Consider the following 21,869-nt stretch of genomic DNA (forward strand, 5'->3'; position numbering starts at 1 on the left):
CTGTTTTTGTAATTTTTGTCATTTATTTTTCTGGCATTTTAATGAAATATTCTGATAATAGTTGTTCAACTCTGACAAGAGTTCTGATGATTGTATTTTAGTTTACTGTCGAACTGAGTCCAGTTCCACACTTATGACTGGATTTGTGACTGGACTCAGGAGGCTCAAATTCATTTATATACACTACTAGTCAAAAGTTTGGACACACTTTCCCATTGGATTAAAAGGGAAAGTGTGTTTAAACATTTGACTAAAAACCCTAAAATTGTTATTATCATAAATCTGTTACCAGTACTTTGTATTATGTTAAACTTATGCAGCCAAGCTATCATATCAGTTTATATAGTAGTGAAGTGAATATTTTTTAAGAGTTTTATTATGGCTTAAATAGACAAACCCTCCTAACTATTGCTCTTTTAAGATGTTAACAGGGGCTTGCTAGATAATCATCAAAAAAGAAGGATGGGCTGTCGCAGCTGACTTTGCAACACATTGCAAAACATGGAACTGCTTTAGGTCTGTTCATTTGTGTCTGAGGAAACAGGGACATATTGTATTTGATGAGTGACCTGTCTTCTCCTGATGTGTTTTGCAAACATCCAAAGAGGTGGTATTACCCTTGAATGGCCTTGTTTTGTATTTTAAGATTACAGAGAAATGAGAGAGGCACAGTACCTCGTCATGCAGGAGGTTAATGTGTGTCTGTGCTCACATGTCAGATGTAATTGAAGGGAACAGCTTATGAAAATGAGGTGGCAGGGATGAGGTCTTTAATTAGATCAAGATCATGGACTGAAATGAATTAGAATAACCACTCTCATTACCCGAAGCAAAACTGGAGCAGCACAACAGTGAATACATAAAGCAAAACTTTAATATCTATGAGACACCAATACTGCATTTTTTCTTTTATTTATTTTTTTAAATTATTTTCTTTTATTTTCTTTTTTTTTCTTTTTTGTAATGGCTTGAGTGCTAGAACAAAATGATGTTATGCATTTTAAAAGCTACATTTGTCCTGAATGTAGGCTGAGTAGAGCGACATGTAACGCATGTGCCATCTAGTGGTGACAAGTACAAATAACTGTGAGTAGATGTGGTATTCACATTTTACTGATAATTGAATTTAATGTAATTTAATCACAATATCTCCATGTTTTTTTGTTTGTTTTTTTTGTTTGGTTTTTTTTTTTTTTTTTTTTTTTTTTTTTTTGTCACTACAGCCCGAGATGTTATAACTTGTGGGGAACCTAATTTTACCTTTTACATAATTGGTCATATAAAAGAGGGAAACATAATGTACAAAACAGCACAGCATGATAAATGGACCATTCAGTTAGTGAACTAAGTTCAATAAACTAACCCAGCGTACTAATACGTCATTTTTCTAAAAGATTACACAACAGTCGTACATATTTCTCCCTGAGCTTTGCTAATCAGGGAGGATTTCTCCAAAGTCGACTCTCAACGTAGCCACATGATTGGTGGAATTTAGGCTCTTTGAGCCTGAGAAGTCAAAATGAGGGACAAATATATCTGCCTATCAGCAAGCGGAAGGAAGCTGTACCTTACAGAAGTGGATCGGTCAGCTTCTGCTACACGTGTTTGTGTTGGAGCAGCAACGTGGGGCTGAATTTTCGTGAGGAGAGGGAAACAAATTACATAAACGTCCCCTATCGAGGTTCACTGATACAATAACTCTTAGGTAGGATATAAGTGTGTGTTTTTTAATATCTCGGGGTCCTCTACAGTTGTTAATAGCTTTATTTGTTGAAAAGAAAAACATTGCGTTTTCATGGGTAGGTCATAACAAGCTAGCCGGTTTAACTGGATTTCTTTAATTTATTGCATTGGTATTACACCTGGTGACTTTTATTCGATTGACATTCGTTTCAAATACAACCTAAATCATGTAATGCATGGAAATGTTACAGCTGCCTATTGTTTAGTTGAAAGTAGTGCTGGCTAAGTTAAGGTCGCACCATGGAGTTGTCAAGGCTCCAGCACTGAAATTTTGAGGATATCAATAGTTAAAAATAACCTGTTATAAGAACATCAACCCAAACAACTTGACAGATGACAGTAGTCTTGTCCTTGCTGTTTACCCGGTTATGGCGCCACGGGTTTATTTCCCGCCATTTCTTTTAAACCAGTACAATCCCAGTTATTTTAAACCAGTACAATTCCAGTTATTTTGCAGTCTGTAGCGGCAAGTTGTCGTTTTAAGTTTATTTGCTTGTCTATAGATAAAACAAATTAGTTTTTAAGGGTTACTATTATTGTACTATTGAACAGTTTGAGTAAATGTAAGTTAAGATGGTCCAAAACTCAGATGACTTGCGATATGTTATCCTCAATAGTTTTTGTCAATGCTGCATTGAAAAGATTTGTTTAAATACGAAATCGGGCATAATTAAATATCTGTGTATTTACAAATTATATTTTAAATCTACATGTCAGTGTAGATAAATACGTTTGCTTAAGTGGTCGAGCAGGTTGAGTTGCCCTCAAGCTAATGAAATGAAATGTGTATTGTTCAGAAAATAAATATTTTTCTATCTTGAATTTTCTTTGTGTGTTTAGCCCTGTGCCACCATGAAGTACATCCTGGTTACTGGTGGTGTTATTTCCGGTATTGGCAAAGGCATAATTGCCAGCAGTGTTGGAACAATCCTCAAATCTTGTGGCCTACATGTCACAGCCATCAAAATCGACCCATACATCAATATTGACGCAGGGACCTTTTCCCCTTATGAACATGGTGAGTGATGGATTGCAGTGGGATCATATACTGGTTTGATTAATATGGGCTCAGACTGTTGAACTACAGGTGGTGAAGTAGTTTTTGTATTTGCTGAACACTAACTCTGTCATATCCAGGCGAAGTGTTTGTTCTTGATGATGGTGGAGAAGTGGATCTAGATTTGGGTAACTATGAACGATTCTTGGACATCCGCCTTACTCGAGACAATAACCTCACCACTGGAAAGATCTATCAGTCTGTGATCAACAAGGAGAGGAGAGGAGACTACCTGGGCAAGACTGTGCAAGGTTAGTCATAGCTGTTAGTGTTTCTCACCGTTTGTCGTCAAGGGTAAACATGGAAAAACATGCAGGATTAAATAGATTTTTATATCTTTGTTTCTGAGGACTGAGTTATTTTAAGTTCAAATTAAAATGTCCACAAGTTTAATTAATTCATTTTTTTTATTTCCAGATCTATTGTGATTCTTATATTCTACTTTTAATGTTTTCTCAGTGGTTCCCCACATCACAGATGCCATCCAGGAATGGGTGATGAAGCAGGCTAGAATTTCAGTAGATGATGATGGTGTGGAGCCTCAAGTATGTGTTATAGAAGTAAGTTTTCAGCAGCAGGTAAGGTATCTTACTGTTGGACTAGATTCATTTTCCCTCTGGTCTGAGTGGGTACCAACCATAGTTTTACAAGCTGAATTATTAATTCAGTAGACCTGCAGGGCACTTAAATGATTTGTTAGCAGGATGTTGTTTTGGAGACTTGAAAATGAAACTTTTCAGTGAGCCCTAAAGCCAAGCATCAGAAAGTACCTGCAGCTTCCAGAAAAAGGCAGTGTTCCTGCACAAATGAGTATGTTAGTGAAGCGAGGAAACAAAAGTGAATGTGAGAAACCGAAATTCAATCAAATGGAAAAAAAAAACCCCAACAATTTGTTAAGGGAAGGAAATGATCTTTCACATTGGTTGTTTTAGCTTAAGAAAAGAAGTGTAGTAGATTTAATTTAGTATAAAAAAAAAAGAATATTAAATCTTTGTAACAAATCAAGTGCTTGTTTTCCAGTTCTGTAAAAATGTTTTGTCCTTAAAAATTCAGCTGAAAAATGTCTTGTCTTCATGTTGAATTATTGTCCTCTTTCCAGCAGTTGTCTTCATCCAGCATATTCCAAAAACAGCTCTTGACAGTATAATAGTTCCAGTGCTGCTCAGATTTTTCTGTTCTTTCTAAGTCTGTAGGAATATCCAAGGTGTTCAGAGCTTTTGGCTGTAGTTCTGTTACCTAAGCTGCTGTTTTGTGTCAACAGCTTGGAGGTACAGTCGGTGACATTGAGAGCATGCCTTTCATTGAGGCCTTCAGACAGTTCCAGTTCAAGGTGAAAAGGGAGAACTTCTGCAACATTCATGTCAGCTTGGTACCACAGGTAAAGTCAACTGGTGCATATAAAGCAGTTTTCCTTTCTTTTCTTTTAAAACAGGTTCTGCAGCAGAATTGACAATTCACTGTTTCCACCATACTGTTTTGGGACAGACATTCAGTTTACTCCCATTTCTATTTTGTTCTCAGCCGAATACAACAGGAGAACAGAAAACCAAACCAACCCAGAACAGCGTCCGAGAGCTCAGGGGCCTGGGTTTGTCTCCAGATTTGGTGAGTCAGATTACAGCTTATTTTTAAACATTGCTTCTAGTAATAGGTAATTTGGCTACAAGGTCATAGGATGACCTTACCTTCCTCTTAAGGCCCAGTTTTTCCCACAGATATAGATGAACTTTTCATCCCATGCTTTGATGTGTTTGCTTTGTTACGGAGCCCATAACTCATTCAAACAACTGAGGGCAAATGTCCCACCAAAGAAATTGCTGTTCTACAGAAACTAAATTAACAGGAGTCATTAGGGGTAATTGCTGTTATTTCAATCCAATTCAGTCCACTTTATTGATAAAGCACTTTTCAAAACAGAACATCTTCAAAGTGCTGCACATAAAAAAAATCAACAATAAATACAAAATAGGAACAATAACCAAGTGTAGCCTTCATTAAAATAATGAAACAAGTAAAAAGACACTTATTTGTCTTATAAAATTACTTCCTAAAAATCCAATCACAAATTTCAGCAGTTAATTAGGGATTTTCCATCATATAAGCTCATCAGACTGCCAACTTAATTTCCTCCTGCACCTAAGATATACATAGACCAGATTACTTGTTTTCTTTTACCTGTAGGAAAGTTGGTATTTATTGTATAGGATTATGTATTAGGATGCCATGAGCTAATGGATACAGAATTGATTTAAAAGACAACCAAATGAAATCAGTTCAAATTTTACCCGTAGGTCTGTGACATGGTATTATTTTGTATAACTGAAAAAGTATAATTTGCCTTTTTCTTTTTCTTCATATAGATCATGTGTCGATGCACGTCACCCCTGGACACATCTGTCAAGGAGAAGATCTCCATGTTTTGTCATGTGGAGCCCACACAGGTGAAATTTTGCCATAATCCTTTCCAAGACTGGACAATAAATCCGTTATGAGTTTTTTTCTATGAAAATGTTGATTACCCAACTGGATATTAACACACATTGATTCAGGGAAGAAACCCAAGAGGAAATCGAGGGAAGCTAGGGAAAGAAGGAGAGAAAGGGACAGTTTTTAGTCAATGGAGAGGACTCAAGAGTAGAGACAGAATCAAGACAGATGCCTAATTAGTTATTTGGAACGCCGAACTGACTGAATCTACCAAAATCCTATGATTTAATTTCTCGCTATAAAACTTGTATGGTCACCACTACCAGCTGCAGTATTTTTTGTTTTTCCTTTTATCCAATAATGGACTAGAATTGCGGTCGGATAGGATATATAATATAAATAAACTGCAAGTTTGAACAACTGCAGTTTCACTGAATATCTGTCGTCGTCCTCAATCTGTTAATAGCCTGAATGTCTTATTTTAACTTGTGCTGAACTAAAGAAGGTTGGCAATACATTTCTTTTTAAATGCGTTGAACATGAAAACTCATCACATAGTAAGAAAATCAAATCATAACTGTTTGAAAAATAAAATCCTCATTAAAAGTGTTTAATATAACACTGATTTTTAAAACTAGACATTTTATTATATTGCAGATTATAGATTCAAATTAAAATGTAAAAATAATGGCTGCACTGTGTATTTTAGGAAAACGATGTAAAGTATGACTCCCGTCTTTTTTAGGTGATCTGCGTCCATGACGTCTCTTCAATTTATAGAGTCCCCCTGCTGCTGGAAGACCAGGGTGTTGTGAACTACCTTCGTCGGCGACTGAACCTGCCTGTTGAGATGAGACAGCGAAAGATGCTCCCAAAGTGGAAGGAGATGTCTGACAGGTGAGGACCATTAGTCAATCTGTTCATCTCTTTAAAATTGATCAGTGAATCATATTGCTTATAAAATTATATTTACTTACCATGTAACTCCTGGGAATAGCTTGAAACCGCAACATAGTCATTATAGTTCTAGCCATCATAGTATGCCATTTCCATGTCTTTTCAGGTCTGACCGTCTCTTAGAGCATGTTTCCATAGCTCTAGTGGGAAAATACACAAAACTGTCTGACTCCTACACATCAGTTATTAAGGCTTTAGAGCACTCAGCTCTCGCCATTAATCACAAGCTAGAGGTCAAGGTATGGAAATATTTGATTTTTTTTTTTTTTTTTCACAGAAAGAAAACCTATTTTTGTGAACTTATTTAAACTAACCTGAAAAGTGTATTTCTATATTTGTTTTGCAGTTGGCATGATGTTGATGTTTTCTAAATTGTACAATCTGTTTTTACAGTACATTGACTCTGCAGATTTGGAGAACACAACTCTGCAAGATGAACCAGTTAAATATCATGAGGCATGGCAAAAACTCTGCAGCTCTCAGTAAGTGGAAAAGCATGCAAAAAATTAGGTTGGATGATCCAGAAAATACTTTTGACAGAAAGAATTTTATCATTTATTCATTCCACATGATGGCAGTAAAGCACAGTACTGTTTCAAAGTCGTGTAGTTGTTTAGACATAATCACTAACTGGGAACTGTTACTTGCTTGAGCTTCTCGCTGCAGAAGATTATCCCTGGAGCTCTGCGGAATATATTTAAAATGCAGCTGTAAGATTTTAAGCTATTACTACTTACCATATATTAAGTGTCCCAAAACATTTAAAAAAAAATAAAGCTATAGCAAGTTTAACAACCCGTAAGAAACTAGCAAACTGTGGTAGTTGGGAAATATTGTTAAACAAAAAATAAGGATTTGTTAGATGTGTGACGACTGATTTAACATATTCTCAACATGAAATCATTCATTTGCTAAATTCCTTAATCCTATTCAGGGTCATGGGGTAGATTGAGTTCATGCAAGCAATTTGCAGGCGAGAAGCAGCGTTCACCCTGGACAGGTCACCAGTTCATCACAGAGACAACCTAGAGAGACAAACAAGCTTTCATGCTCAGTCTCTCCTTGGAAAAAATATAGTGACCTACCTAACTATTCGATTCAATTACTGTTCAGGGTGCTTGGATTTAATTATTAATTTGATTATGTTCAGTGCTTCTATTTTTATCCTTTCAGGGTTTTATCTCATTCAGTGGAAGTACATACTTTTAAATCCATTCTCTATTAATTCATTTATGTAACCAAACAAAACTTATCTCCTCTATCTTTTATTTCTGCCAAATCATGAATAAATCCAGCACTTATCCAAAAACAGCTCTTTTGTCTGTTTGGCATATGTTGTCAGAATAGCATGCTCTTGGTTTATGAATATGTCTTGCACAGAAAACTGCAAATGACCTGTCAGTTCAGCACCACTGACTACTCAGAAGTATTGTTGGCATAAAGTCAACTATGAAGCCAGAAGCAGTAATCTTCTGTATTTTATTGCATGTTAATTACACATTGCTTAATGATATTACAAAATAGATTTCAAAGACAAGCAGATGAAATAAGTCAAAATTTGATGACTTCCAACTATAGTCCTATATGACTATAGTTATAAGAGACATGCACTTAAAAACCAGAGTGTATAAAATTGAACTTAAAATACATTTTTTTTTCTGTTAACCTTTTTTCAAATGCGATTGTAATGTTTAAATGTGTATTGTAGCATTATCTTATTAGCATCCAGTGCTTTCTCCCAATCTGTGAGATTGAGCATGCAATGATTAACTTTAAAATAACAATTGCAAAATAAAATGTTAAATATTGCAAAAGCATAAATTGGTATTCTGCTTTGATAAAGTAGGTATGCTATTCTAACAATGTTTGTCAAACCAGCATAACAACGGTGGCTTTTCCTCCCTTCACCTGAGCTGGAAACACATGAGGCACTGTAGCATGTTTATAGTATTACTACTATATTTTATTTTGGCTTTAAACTTCCAAATGTTAGCCTTCAAAGCAGATCATTAAATCTCATGCTTGGTAACAGTAGCTGAAAGGCTAACTGGCACCTTTTTTTCTTTTTTTACTTTGTTTTTTATTCAGAACTCCTGGCTTTTACTAGAGATGGGTCTATAAATACTTCGAGCTGTGTACATGAAATTAATCAGATTGTAATTTAACTCGGGCTTGACAGTCATGCTTTCTTTTTACAGTGGTGTGCTCGTACCTGGAGGTTTTGGCGTGAGAGGAACAGAAGGCAAGATTCTGGCTATAAACTGGGCAAGGAAACAGAACAAGCCATTCTTGGGTAGGTGAGAGAGAGAGAGAATTCTTTTGTTTCTTATTGTTAGCTTGCAGAGTATTAGTTGTTTGCGACCTTGTATCAGAATTCCTGCAAAAAAACAAAACAAAACTGAAGTATTAGAAAAATCACATTCAGATCTATGATGTTTATATTTTTTTTTTACAAACTTTTTTATAATTTAAACAATCTATTTTGTGTTTTAAAAAATATGTCGGATCAGAAAGACGCTTGAGTTCATTAATGTATCTGAGATGAAAAAAACAAAATCCAGAGGAAACTTATTTTCCTTTTTGTTTTTAATAGACATTGTAATAACTATATGCAGCTGTAACTGTGTTAGTAATGAAAGTTGTTTGCACCATAGAGGTATTGTTCAATCTGAGTCCTTTCTCATTATTCAACAATCCTGCTGGTCTGTTCTTTGTGCAGGGGTGTGTTTGGGCATGCAGCTGGCAGTGTGCGAGTTTGCCCGCAACGTTCTGGGATGGGAAGGTGGGTAATTGTACAGTTCTGCTGGGGGCATTGCACAAGAATATTTGATCCCTGTTGTTTATTTGTGTTTTCTAAAAAAAAAAACTATCTACTGGAAAGTTGAGTTGAGCTTCAATCACTTTCACTTATCATTTTCAGATGCAAACTCCACAGAATTTAATCCAGAAACAAAACACCCTGTGGTAGGTTATCTCCCCCCTTCTCCACTGTGCTCATGTTCTATAATATCAGCAGGGTGGGTTAACATCCTGTTTAATCTTTGCAGGTGATTGACATGCCAGAGCACAACCCAGGGCAAATGGGAGGGACTATGAGGTTGGGGAAGAGGCGAACCATTTTTAAATCCAGCACAAGTGTACTGAGTATGTTCTTTTTTTTTTTACCCACAGGTGGCTTTTTTTTCTCCTTTCTATCAAACAGTTGTGTTGCTAATGACACTTACTTTATGGTTGCAGGAAAGCTGTATGGAGATGTGGAATATGTTGAAGAGAGACACAGACACAGATTCGAGGTAACAGCTAAAGGGTCTTTAAGCTTTTTGTCAGATATTTTTACATTTGGTGTGCATCGCAGCGCTGTTAAAATGGCACGTTTTTTGCCTTTTCTCAACAACATTGCCGTAAAATCTTGAATCTCATGTCATGAAAGGTGAATCCAGAGCTGAAGCACCACTTTGAAAAGAACCGACTTCAGTTTGTTGGTCAGGATGTGGAAGGAGAGAGAATGGAGGTCATTGAAATGGATGGTGAGTGATTTTTACAAAAACAAGCATCCACATGCTGCCTTTACACCTATGTCTTACCATTGTGTGTAAGGCAATGAACAAGGTCTTATTTCGCTTGTTTGTTTCAGACCATTGTTACTTTGTTGGAGTTCAGTACCATCCAGAGTTCACCTCCAGACCCATTAAACCTTCTCCTCCATACTTCGGTCTCCTGCTGGCTGCTGCAGGAAAACTCCAGAGCTTCCTGACAAAAGGCTGTCGCCTTTCTCCACGGTAAACCGAGTTATCACACAAAAAAAAAGTTATTTTAATGTCAATCACATGATGCTGACTCCTGCAGTCCAGGATTCTTCTTCTTCTTTTATTTTTCTGAGAATAATGCTTGATTTTCTACAACCTAGACAGTTGTTGTTATCCACCTGCTTTGGCTGCAGCATTCTCTGATTAGTGTTTATATAGTTAAAGTGTGTAGCATATTTGTTTGAAGTATTTTGATGCCTTACAGTTTGATGTCACGCTCTTGGTGTTTTTGCCGCTAGAAATGAACAAACTTGATAAGATGAAAGATAGTATTTTTGAAGTTTAATATGTTCTTTCTCATGGAGAATGCAACAAGCTGTAGTAATCGGGGAGAGAAGTTGACATTTTATAAATAAGAATTTCAAATTAAAAAACAACTCCACTGATGACCTCTGGGTGCAGCACCTAAACATATCTATCTACATAAACATGAAGTGCCGGAGAGCTCAGGGCAGCATCCTTCATTTAGACAGTCTGTGCATTATACTACATATTCTCATGATGTTATAGAGCAGAGGTCTCTAACTGGGTCCTACGAGGTCTGCAGTCCAGCAGATTTATCTTGTAATTCTGCTTCAACACACCTGAATCAAATTAAATGGATCTAATAGCTTTTCAGGTCCTGCAGCCTTTTTTTATTTGAATCTGCTTGGAAAGTTTGCTTCGTGTGGGAAGCTGGTAATGTGCCAAACAAGTTTGTTGTTTTTGGTTTTTTGTCTTGTCTAGTATTTAAGCAAGCAGAATGGTTGTCTGGATGCTGTGTTCTGCTAAAAAATTACTTTACCAAACGAACTTCGCCAAATGAATTTTAATTTGGACCAAAGAAGCAGACTTGTTCGGCCTACAAATGCAGGTCTCAAATGCAAAAAAAAAAAAAGTAACTTCCCGTATTTGACATAGTGTTGCATTGTGGGTAAATTCATAGTGATCGCGTTAAGAGTGCTCTGCCTCGTCTGTTGTTCATACTGCAGTCATTGTTGCTGTGTATTTCTACAGTATACTTGCATAAGACAAAATTAAAAAAAAAAAAAAAAAACAATACGCCATAGTTTTGTGCTTCATGTTTCGCACACAATGGAGTTTTCTTCTTCATGCGGGTCTTGTCCTCTTTTTTGCTAAATACTAGTGCAGCGCCACCTTTGGTGGGAATGGAGATATATTATTGTAAAGGTTTGACTTGTTTGACCAAAGTGCAACGTGAATGCAATTTCTGTCTGAATGGATACACCCCTCTACAACTGAGCTGAGTCCCAATCGTACCAAATCTAGTGGAGTATCTTGATGTGAATGCATGCTTAGAGTAGCTCTGCAACATACACAGAAACATGTAACATATCCCAACATTGTCAAATAAAACACTTTTACTTTAATCATTTGATTTCAGCAGATAATGAACAATATTGTTATAAATATCCATGAATATTAAAGTTGAATAACATTCACACCGTATCATCATAGTTACATAATTACTATGTTTCGTGGAACTGCTTCAGTCCTCATTTAATGCATTTGTCTCTTGTTCCAGTGACACCTACAGCGATCTCAGTGGTAGCAGCTCTCCTGACGTGGACATCACAGAACTGAAGTTTCCCAGTTTTTAGCTGGAATTGTTCTGCTAAGGCAGGATAAATGAAACCCCCAGACAAATCTGGTGTGGCCTGAAATGATGCTGCAAAAGCAGCACTTCTGTGTGACAGTTTTACATTGATGCATAAAATACTTCATTTATACTTTAGGCATAAGATGTTAAAATGTGTCAGTGTTTTTAAAATGCTGCAGTAAAGAAAAAAGATTGATGATATTGCGGAAAAGGATTTAGATGTGAAACAAAAGTGGATCTTCAAATAGACACAGGTAAATTATGAAGCGGACAACATTGTATGTGCTTTGTACTGGCTGATGTTTACTCTGGAGCTTTACATGGAGTTTCAGCAAGATCAAGATGTGTAGACAAAATTGTGAGAAGATGCAAGTCTGTTCTATTCTTGGTTCAGAATATCATTGAATCTGTAAGATTGACAAAAATGTTCGGTTTCTTTTTTCTTTGTATTTTATTTCAGCCCAGTGCATGAAAACACTGTTAAGAAACATGAGGTCAGGCAGTTGTTGCCAAGCATGGTAATCATGATGGTTTGACATTTTTAAAATGCCTTTTACCTTTTGGAAAAGCTTACTGTCTTGCTTGTTTTATCTTGTTTTAATGGCAGTTTTACATGTATTGTATCTTGATTTGTATTTCATTGAAATCAGTCTAAGATTAAATTAAAACAATGTTTAATGGGTTCAAATCTGAAATGTTCTGTTTAGAATAATTTGGACATTAGTTTAATACATAGACACTGGGTTTTTGTTTATATTGTTTACACTGATTTCTGGAGTTCTGTTTTCATGATCTCAAGCTAAACTAATCAGTTCAGGGTGCATGGCTTTTATGCTTCTGGCATTTTGCCTATATTGTTGAACGTTGTTGCCTTTTACCGCCATTTCTGACCCAGAGCTTCCTAAATGAGTTATGCTGATACACAATCATCTGACAATCCAGCTGACTAAAAGTGACCCAACAGTCAGCAGCTGGAAGATGTGAACAAATGTAATGCAGTGTTTGAAAATGGAGATTTTAAACGTAAAACCAAGTCCTCAGTTTCATGTCTAAACACCAGCAGCACCGAACTGCAGATTATAGGCGTTACACTTGTAATGTTCAGGCTTGGTCAGTTTGGGGAGTAAAATAAAATGGCAGTGTTTTATCTGTATGTTAACCAAATGTATAAATATGATTTGATTTTTTTAAATGTAAGAAGTTGAAATGCATGTGATGCTGTTTATGGATCTATTTATAATAAATGAGTTGTATTTCAATTTCTTGGTGGAACTTACAGAAAATAACTAAATATATGTCATAACTAAATATATATGAAGTTGGATTGTTGCAACAACAAATCTCCTGAGTTTTCCCAGGAAATCTACAGCTCCATTGTTATTAACTTCCCCTTTAAGGTCGCAAAGTTCACGCCAAAGTCAAGATCATAAAGTGATAAAAAAAAAAGAAAATATGCCATAAATTAGGGGTCAAGAGATGTCATTGAATATGACTTTATATGTTTGTTAATGGTGATGTATGTGGGTACACTAACAACAGGAAGCTGCACATTCTCCTTTGATATGCCACTACTTCCCTATAAGCTTCCGTTCCACATGTGGCCCTCCCATTCCACAGCAGCCCTCCCTGTTTCCTTGTGTGTTTGCTCCTCCCTTTTGTCAAGTATCAACAGGCAAACTGTAGGAGTCCACACACCCTGCACATGCTTACAGTAGCAATAAGATCAACTTAAATAAGAACTGTTGCGATACAGGGATCAACTCTGTTGGACACATTTTTCTTCATACCTGTTTTTATTACATGAACTGTCATGAAGGTAGAAAAAGTCACTTCTCATCACATGTCCGAGAGTTTGAGATGGCGGTGAACACAAACTCTCCTTGTGAAATTATTAAGGAGTGGCTGCCGAGTTGTTTCTCAACATCTGGATCATCAGAGGTAAGGAACCAGTTGATGTGGGGGAGCTCGTATCTTGTAGGACTCTTCTCTTCCTATCCATCTTTTATATTTCCTTAGATTGATTATAATTGTTTTGCCCTTTCACATTTTATACAAGGTGTTGGTGTCTGTCTAAATCTCTCCTTTCTCATTGCCAGCAACAATGGACCTGACTTTGTGGCAGTACCAGTTCAGAATAATCATGCTGGGGGATTCCACTGTGGGAAAGTCCTCTCTGCTAAAGCGCTACACTGAAGACTTGTTCCTGGAGTCCATAAACCAGACAGTAGGTGTAGATTTTTATGTTCACTTCCTGGAGGTGGAGCCGGGGGTCCGTGTTAAGCTGCAGTTCTGGGACACAGCTGGGCAGGAGAGATTCAGGTGAGGATATTTGGAAATGTTTGCTTTGTTTGATTGACAGGTGTTGAGTTGCAGGTCTGCGCCTCCTTTCATGAGCAAGTGAAACGCATCACGAAGACACCGTTTATGATGGGAAAAACACAAACGCTCCTGTATGCTGTCCAAATAAACTACTCCTGGTCCCATTCACCACATAGCTGTTCATCAGTGTTTGCTTTCAGTTGTGACTGAGTATGCACCCTCGCAGGATCAGCGTGCAATGTGTGCTGAAATGCAGCATGTGCAGTTCTTTTGCATGCTCTGCATTTTTAATGAAGGGAACAGGAGTAGATTTCTGCCTCTAAATTTATCATGTCAGTTGTCCAGCTGGATGACTGTAACACCGCAAAATATGCCTGTTTGTATTTTCCTCAGTTCTGCACGGTGCCTCTGTAATGCTACAAGTCAGCTAAAACCTCGGCTGAATCGATTTTTGTTTTCAATAAGGCATATTTTAATAAAGTAGTTTGCATCGGTGGGAGGAACGCTTCCCAAATCTTCCCAAAGAACAGTCAGTGACTCATGGGGGGTTTGCATGATGATTAAACATAGAGATTACTTTTGTTTTTTCTTTACAAAGCTATAGATTTTTTATCATGCTGCTTATCTGAAACAATTCCACTCATACAGTGCTGCTGTTCAATGGAGCAGGAAGTTAGCTGTAGGCAAAGTTTGAACTCTGCACTCTGATGTTTGGATTTTGGGAGGTTTTCATGCAGTGAAATTAAAAGCTTTCTTCCTCTTCCCTCAGGTCGGTGACCCGTTCTTATTACCGCAACTCAGTTGGAGGCCTGCTGGTGTTTGACATGACCAACCGAGCCTCCTTTACCCGTATTAAGGAGTGGCACGCTGAAGTGTGTGAGCGAGTGCAGCCACATAAAGTTCTGTTCGTCCTGGTGGGTCAGAAGAGTGACCGAGATGCTTTTGGGGAGAGGGCGGTGAGCCGAGAAGAGGCTGAGAAACTGGCCGGACAGCTAGGGGTGCCCTACGTGGAGGCCTCTGCAAAGACCGGGCAAAATGTGAAGGAGTCCTTTGAGCTCCTCACTCGAAGGGTTTACCAGGGTCTGGTAAGCGGGGAGGTGGAGCTGCAAGAGGGCTGGGATGGTGTGAAGTGTGCTGCCCCACAAGCACTGCAGAAACAAAGAGCCAGCATGTCTCAACCCAGCACAGCACCAAAGGATAACAAGAAGTGCTGTGTGTAAACAAAGAACTCAACATTACTACAGGACAAGTTACCACTAGGAAGTTGGATTTACACTGATAGTTTATTTAATGTCTAACCATGGGGAATGAAATTGACAGCATTTTTGCAGCCTTGTTGGTATGAATATAGTCTTAACTTTTTAATAAAGCAAGATGAATCCTAAAAACTAAAGATTACCATTTAGTTTTAATAATTAAACACTCGTGCAAATGACATTTTTGACTTGTTGAGAGTAAACATTCTGACATTTGTGTTTCCAAGCAAAGTATTTTGCCTATTTCATTGATTTTTGTTCAGCGCACTGCAGAGGCTCGGTGTAAAGTCTAATCACTTCACTGATAAGTAAATAAAAACTAACATTCTTAGCTTCAGTTTCTAGCTGAAAGGTGCTGGGAGGTCAAGCCTTGCAAATCTGCAACTGAGGCCGACTTTTAAAAGCACACGCTAAAGATTTTTTCATTTGTAACAGTCATAGCTTAATTTTTATTTTTCCTTTTTTCTGATGCGGTTTGCCCTCAGTCTATCACACTAATGGACTGATGAGGTCATTACTTGCCTCATTTCAGAGGGAGCAGAGGATGTAAAGGTGATATGCAGTGGTCTTTGCTTTTGCCTAATCAGTCTAATAGGTGCTAAAAAATTTTTTAAAAAAAGGGACTCTGTAGCAAATGCATTCCATCTTAAGACGGATATTATAACATTTTTACTATTGATTTTTCTCATTTAAAACCTTTAGCTTTGACTAGAAAAGTGCTTTCCCAGCTTGAGAGGAACTACAGGATATCTGAGGTCAGCAAGTGGGACACTTGCATTTTATTAGGGACACACTATGTATTTTCTTCAAAGGGACAAAAGATATAAATCTTAGGTGTATTTCCACGTGGTGGGAGCCAGAGTGCTACGATTACATTCAGCACTGTTTCTCAGGACCAATTTCAGACCAACAAAAAAAAAATCAATGATTCTTGTCCGTTTCTTGTTCTGTTTGCAGCAAAGGTACTGAACATATTAGGTGAACACATCTTTTTGTCCATAGTGTGTGTGTGTGTAGAAAAGGGTTTTTGTTACATTAATGATTGCAAAGCATCCTCTGGATTGAGCAAGTTGTTTTCAGGTGCTGTTGTTTAACTTAAATAAACTCTTGAGGCCTCTGTGTCCTATTTTTAACATTTCTTGAATGGTTTCCAAAGCTCGTATGGTTCATCCAACTCATTACCAGCCTTCTGAAAAGAATTTATTTTACAAGACGACAGAACAGGCAGCGTATTGCTGCTTCTGCATTTTAGCCTGTGGGCTTGGTTCTCTTGCAGCAAGCAACTCAACTCCTGGAAATAATTAAAGTTCTACCTCAACCAGGTCTGTAAAAAATGAGCATTTTTACACCAGTATGGTGTTCTACACCTGAGTATCAAGTAGATATTAAAAATTCATGGAACCACAAACATATTTGTTTTTTGATAGTTTAATTTAAACAAATTCCCCACTAATGTCAATACAACTATTTACAAGTAACACTTCCAAACATTTTTACTGAATAGGAAAAAAAACAAAGGCTATGGTTAAAAATTCAGCTGTAAACTTTCTTTTGCCTATAGTTTCATTAAGTTTGTCAAAGTAGCCAAAAGAGAAAAATAAGTTTACTACTACGGCTAAAATAAAATGTCTTCTATAGATATGACTGTCATACTAAGGGCTATATAACAGCACATACATGTGTGGAAATAGTGGAAAGTTTTGATGTATTTGCAGCATTAAGTGGGTAAAAAAGATGGGTTTCCATGCACAACATGCCATTTTTTTAGTAGGCTGAAGTCACTTTCATCCACAGCTTTAACCAGATACAAATGTTTATGGTCCAAATTAAATATGCCAGTAAATGTTTATTGGCAAAAGTTGCAATGGAGTTCTCTGCCAGACTTAGCTTTGCAACAACAAAACAGAATAAAACGTTCAAACACCATTTCTGTGCAACAATTCTGGCAAAAACACTCAAACGTTAGAAAGAAATTAGTATTTAATGGTATCTCATGTCAAAAACAAACCAATCTTCAGCAAAATCAAAGAAAAAAAATCCAAAAGCTTCAAATTTTTTTGCTTCAGTCACAAAACAAACAAAACAAACAAAAAAAAAAAAAAAACAGAAGAAAAACAGAACTTACAATAAAAAGAAAATCGTTTCTGAGCTACTTTTTGGTCGTCTTGCGGATCAGTGCCATTCTCTGAAACAGAAGCGGAAGCCAGCCATTAAGTCCAGTACATGCCCATGACAATTATTAAACAAATGTGATTTACTAATATTTGGTCAGGTTTCTTTTTCTACCTGTGCCAACTGTGTATACACAGATCCTTAACTTATCCTTCTCTCCGACAGAAGCTAAACTTTCTATTGCTCACCTGTTTGTGAGCCTCTGTGGTGCAAGCCTTCTTAAACGGCCGGATCTCATCTGAACCATAACCAGGAATCCACATATTCCACTGGCGCTCTGAGGGAAAATACCAGCAGAACCCAGGCATTAATCACACAGGACTTTGAATACTCTAAAGATGTAGTGGCATTTACTGTAAGAGCTGACAGCTTTGAAATATATATATAAAATAAAATGTGTTTATATTCAAATAGTGGTGAGACATTGAAATCAAAGTTACTGTGACTAAACTTATAATTGGAAAAAGGAGCAGTTAGAAAGGGCAAAAATTTGATGAGAAAAGTAGAGACTGTTTCAGATATACATCACAGTTATTAGTAATAAATAAATATATTTTATATATATATATATATATATATATATATATATATATATATATATATATATATATATATATATATATATATATATATATATATATATATATATATATATATATATATACATACACACATACACACACTGTGTGTGTATCAAAACTCTCCCAAAAGCCATTATAAACCTACCTAGATGCAACTGAACATCCTTAACCTCCAAAGTATTGGATTTGCGATGACGTGCCAGTTGACAGGCTGCTGTCACTACACTCTCTATAAAGTCATCTGCAATTTGAAGTAGCATCTGTGAAGAGATGGAAAATTTCAACACCATTAACAGCATTCAGTTAAACAACTTTGCTTAAAAGGTTAAAATTTATGCTTGCACCCTTTAACGTGCACACAGTCTTTTACTTGAAAATATCCAAATGATGGACACAGCAGTAGCTACATCTACCATCTCACACACCGACAACATGCTTTTGGTATTTATTTCACAGCTGTTTATGTTGACTCTGCATTTTGAAAATAATCTTGCTACAGCATTGAAAATGATGTTTTCAAACCACAGACAGACCTCCTCCACATCTTCATCCAGCTGCTCATTTGGGTCTATCTCCCTCACCAGGTCCTGCAACTTCTTCTTACTGAGCACCTTTAAAGAAAACCCATCAGTTAGAAATTGCTTATGAGATACTTGTTCAATGCATCATTGTTCTCACAAAACAACTATTCATAATTAACTTCCAGACAAAAAATATTAGTTGATAACAAAATACATGACCAAACCCTGCAATTCCAAAACAAACTAACAAAAAAGAAGAAAAAAAAACCCCATACAAAATCAGTTCACCTGAGTTCCTTCAGGACTGCTTCTGCCTGCAGGACCCGACGGCAGACCCTTCACTATTATTGGGTTGCTGTTAGCCATTCTGGTGGCCACAGGAAAAGATGATCGATTTTGTAGTTTCTCTGGAAGCAACACAATGGTGGCCCTTCTGACAAACACTCCTGAATGACAGTAGGAGAGGGACAAAGACCTGATGGATAAATAAATCTTGAGTTTAGATTAAATTTAAAAAAAAAAGTTACATCTTTCATAGAGCAGGTTGAAGTTTGACAAATACATTTTAATCAATGTTTTATGCTTAAATTTCTCTTTCAGAGTTTTAGATGAATTGTATTATTGTTATTATGATCATATTATTATTATTATTATTATTATTATTATTATTAATAATAATATTAATATTATTATTATTATTATTATTATTATTATTTTGCACTTATGTAGTACTATTAAGGTGGGTGTAGGTTTCCACTTGGGTGGACAATAAAGAAATATTCTATTCTGATCTATTCTATTCTTATTATTAGCAGTGGCGTAGAATAACAATTAGCTAGGTCCAAAGAACTGGTAACAAAAAAAGTAACTCAGCTGTGGAGATTGTCGCTGTAATTTTGAGCAGAAAAAGTTTGTAAACATTAGCAGTTATTCATAGGCTCTTTTGCTAAACATATTTAGAAGACTTAACTGTCAAACAATGCTTTAGCTCAACTGGGAATCGCATTAAAAAAATATGATCGAACTGGTGAAATTAAATAACTAAGCATGTGAAAAATTAGTAGCCGAGTATACTGAAAATAAAAAATAAAACAAGTAATATAGCAACACTAACAAATCTGTAATTATTATAAACAATAGCAATTATCAAGCTTCGACGTTAGCTTCTTAGGCTAACGTTAGCAGCTAATCTCGTAGCGCGGCGTAATTCACGTTGTACAGTAAGATTGCACATTAATTTAAGAACTCACCCAGTTAAATGTACACTATCTGTCCATGTCTGGCTAAATCCTCAGCGAAATATTTTCTGTGTGATATAAAACAAAAAAGGCACCCTTTATCTCCTTCCACAGCGCCGAATCTCCTTTTCGGTACTTCCGCTCAACCTTTGGTATATTTCCGGTGGCATAATGTAGTCTCTACCATAGACACGTCTATGGTCTCTACAACAGACATGTCTATGGTTTCTACCACAGACATGTCGATGGTAGAGACTATGGTCCCTACCTTGCCTCCTGCAGCTAAATTTAAAGACATATATTAACATGAATGACAGCAAGTCAGGGTAAACAATTCTTTCAAACATACCGATGTGAAAAAAAGACACATATATAGACATGAGAGGAAAATAGATAGGAACAAAAAATGGCAGCTATCTTGTATTAGATACAGGGGAAATGTTTAGGTTATTTTAACAATTTTTAAAGATAATTTATCATTAAATACTGAAAGGGTAAGAATGCTTTACTCGTTGGTTGTTGAATTTGACATACCTAATAAATATTTAGTTCAACAAAAAAGATATGAGTGTTAGACTAAAAAAAAAAAAAAAAAAAAAAGGCCAATGGTGTTTTAATCACTGGATCATGTTTTCTTATAACATTAAGCTCATTGATTTTAACATTTTTCTTGCTAAAATGCAACAATTTTTCAACAGACTGTGTGTTATAACCACCTTGTCACTGGATCATGCAACAAATAACAAATCAAGTAGGGGTTTGTATGTGTGTGTGTGTGTGTGTGTGTGTGTGTGTGTGTGTGTGTGTGTGTGTGTGTGTGTGTGTGTGTGTGTCCACAACAGAAATGTCCACAAGTCCTTTTTTGCACATCCAAATCAAAGATGTCTTATGGCTCTAGTCCAAGTCAAGTCATAGTAACCTTCAGCTATACTTAGTAAGGTGACATGCAACACTTACGATCTGGTCTGCTTAAGACTGTATTATAATATCCAAAAAATTAAAAATCTGTAGTCATTCTTCATCTACCAGCATTTGGTAACAACGTTGGTCTTTAACATAAACAGACAACTGCACTGTTGCGCTCCTCTGGAAAATGTCTTTTGATTTAATGAATTTGGTAAACCTGTAGATGAACATGGAATTTTGTCCAGATCAGTGAAATTCTTTTAACATAACTCATCCAAGAGCTTTTCATGTGTAGAGAAATCAGCCATGCAGGATGGTGGGTCTGCTCCCTTACCATCAGCCAGGTTATGAAGAACCTGCTTGTCTTGGTCTTGAGAGACTGAGCCACAACAACCAATCCCCTGCTATAGCCAGGCCCATGATGGGGCCACAGCCTTATACTTCACCTCTCCACACCCAGAGTATGTGGTGTGTAACACAGAGATCTCCTCCCACACAGCTGAATTTGGTGTATCCTTATCTAAAAGGTGGTTCATCTCCTGAAATAGCTCCACCTGATAAGCTGGCAGAAGAGTGATCAGATTATTAATAAGGTGTTTAGTTGGAGCTTGGTGCAATGGCAGAATTTTTCCATCCCTCTATTCTCCATCATCATGTTGCAATGTGGGTCAGTCAATGACCAGTTGGGCTGCTGCCCGTTAACACACCTCATACCAGATTGACCTTGCAGGTGGCCAAAGAGGGCTGGTAAAGCTGCTCAAACACAATGCTGGTGCAGGAGGGAGGATGGGAGAACTTCATTGTCATCATCATTATCATCACTAAGGGGTCCAAATCAACGTCCTCCTCATCTTCCACATCATAGCCTGTAACCCCTGAGAATCAAGGAGCTGGCCAAACAGAGGGGGAAAAGCCACATCGGGTCTTCCACCATGTCACCATGTCACCATGTCCCCCCAGCAATCACTTGCCGCAGGCTTGTCCCCCGATTTATCACCATGCTTCACTGCAGTGCTGGAGAGACAACAGTTAGCGTTTGTGGCCACAGGCGACATTGCATGAAGCAAGCAAAGAAGACTCAGTCAGAACATCTGCTTAGAAGTGAATCCATGATAGGTCAAGTAAAATGGGTGTTTGATTGTTCAGTGTTACCTCTCATGCCGAGAAAAAGCACAAACCAAACATTAAGCTTGGGTGAGCTCCAAAAAAAATGAAAAAAAGGACGGGCATTGATTCGAAAGTTGGAAGTGGGAGCAGAGAGACAAAATTCAATTCTTTCATTTCGC

The 21,869-nt window shown here is 37.0% G+C and overlaps 3 protein-coding genes across 7 annotated transcripts; 2 read left to right on the forward strand and 1 right to left on the reverse strand.

Annotated features, from left to right (window-relative positions):
* Positions 1 to 1,578: 1,578 nt before the first annotated feature.
* On the forward strand, positions 1,579 to 12,843 carry LOC306756598 (CTP synthase 1-like). Of its 3 annotated transcripts, none has more exons than XM_079241390.1 (18): positions 1,579 to 1,705; positions 2,584 to 2,761; positions 2,881 to 3,051; positions 3,260 to 3,360; positions 4,062 to 4,178; positions 4,322 to 4,405; positions 5,161 to 5,241; positions 5,973 to 6,124; positions 6,291 to 6,423; positions 6,578 to 6,666; positions 8,383 to 8,477; positions 8,904 to 8,966; positions 9,105 to 9,148; positions 9,232 to 9,328; positions 9,422 to 9,477; positions 9,615 to 9,711; positions 9,819 to 9,963; positions 11,516 to 12,843. In XM_079241390.1, the coding sequence occupies exons 2-18, from the start codon at positions 2,596 to 2,598 to the stop codon at positions 11,589 to 11,591; spliced, it is 1,767 nt and encodes a 588-aa protein (XP_079097516.1). In that variant the 5' UTR covers positions 1,579 to 1,705; positions 2,584 to 2,595; the 3' UTR covers positions 11,592 to 12,843. The 3 variants fall into 3 exon arrangements, with proteins under 3 accessions (XP_079097516.1, XP_079097517.1, XP_079097518.1); XM_079241391.1 differs by having other exon boundaries at positions 1,582 to 1,681; XM_079241392.1 differs by lacking the exon at positions 1,579 to 1,705 and adding an exon at positions 1,720 to 1,799.
* Positions 8,456 to 19,829, reverse strand: taf12 (TAF12 RNA polymerase II, TATA box binding protein (TBP)-associated factor). Of its 3 annotated transcripts, XM_079241393.1 has the most exons (7): positions 19,690 to 19,829; positions 18,728 to 18,885; positions 18,452 to 18,529; positions 18,064 to 18,178; positions 17,526 to 17,614; positions 17,291 to 17,350; positions 8,456 to 8,561 (listed from the first exon to the last, which is right to left on the reverse strand). In XM_079241393.1, exons 2-6 carry the CDS (start codon positions 18,803 to 18,805, stop codon positions 17,315 to 17,317), a joined length of 396 nt encoding a protein of 131 aa, XP_079097519.1. In that variant the 5' UTR covers positions 18,806 to 18,885; positions 19,690 to 19,829; the 3' UTR covers positions 8,456 to 8,561; positions 17,291 to 17,314. The 3 variants fall into 3 exon arrangements, with proteins under 3 accessions (XP_079097519.1, XP_079097521.1, XP_079097520.1); XM_079241395.1 differs by lacking the exon at positions 8,456 to 8,561 and having other exon boundaries at positions 16,590 to 17,350; XM_079241394.1 differs by lacking the exon at positions 8,456 to 8,561 and having other exon boundaries at positions 16,590 to 17,350; positions 18,728 to 18,914; positions 19,690 to 19,817.
* On the forward strand, positions 13,648 to 15,129 carry rab42b (RAB42, member RAS oncogene family; the record flags this gene model as incomplete). Its single annotated transcript, XM_079241036.1, has 2 exons — positions 13,648 to 13,909; positions 14,679 to 15,129. Exons 1-2 carry the CDS (start codon positions 13,692 to 13,694, stop codon positions 15,127 to 15,129), a joined length of 669 nt encoding a protein of 222 aa, XP_079097162.1. The 5' UTR covers positions 13,648 to 13,691.
* Positions 19,830 to 21,869: the final 2,040 nt, after the last annotated feature.

Source organism: Telmatherina bonti (assembly GCF_933228915.1).
Source record: "Telmatherina bonti genome assembly, chromosome: 5".
In the NCBI taxonomy this organism is placed as follows: domain Eukaryota; kingdom Metazoa; phylum Chordata; class Actinopteri; order Atheriniformes; family Telmatherinidae; genus Telmatherina; species Telmatherina bonti.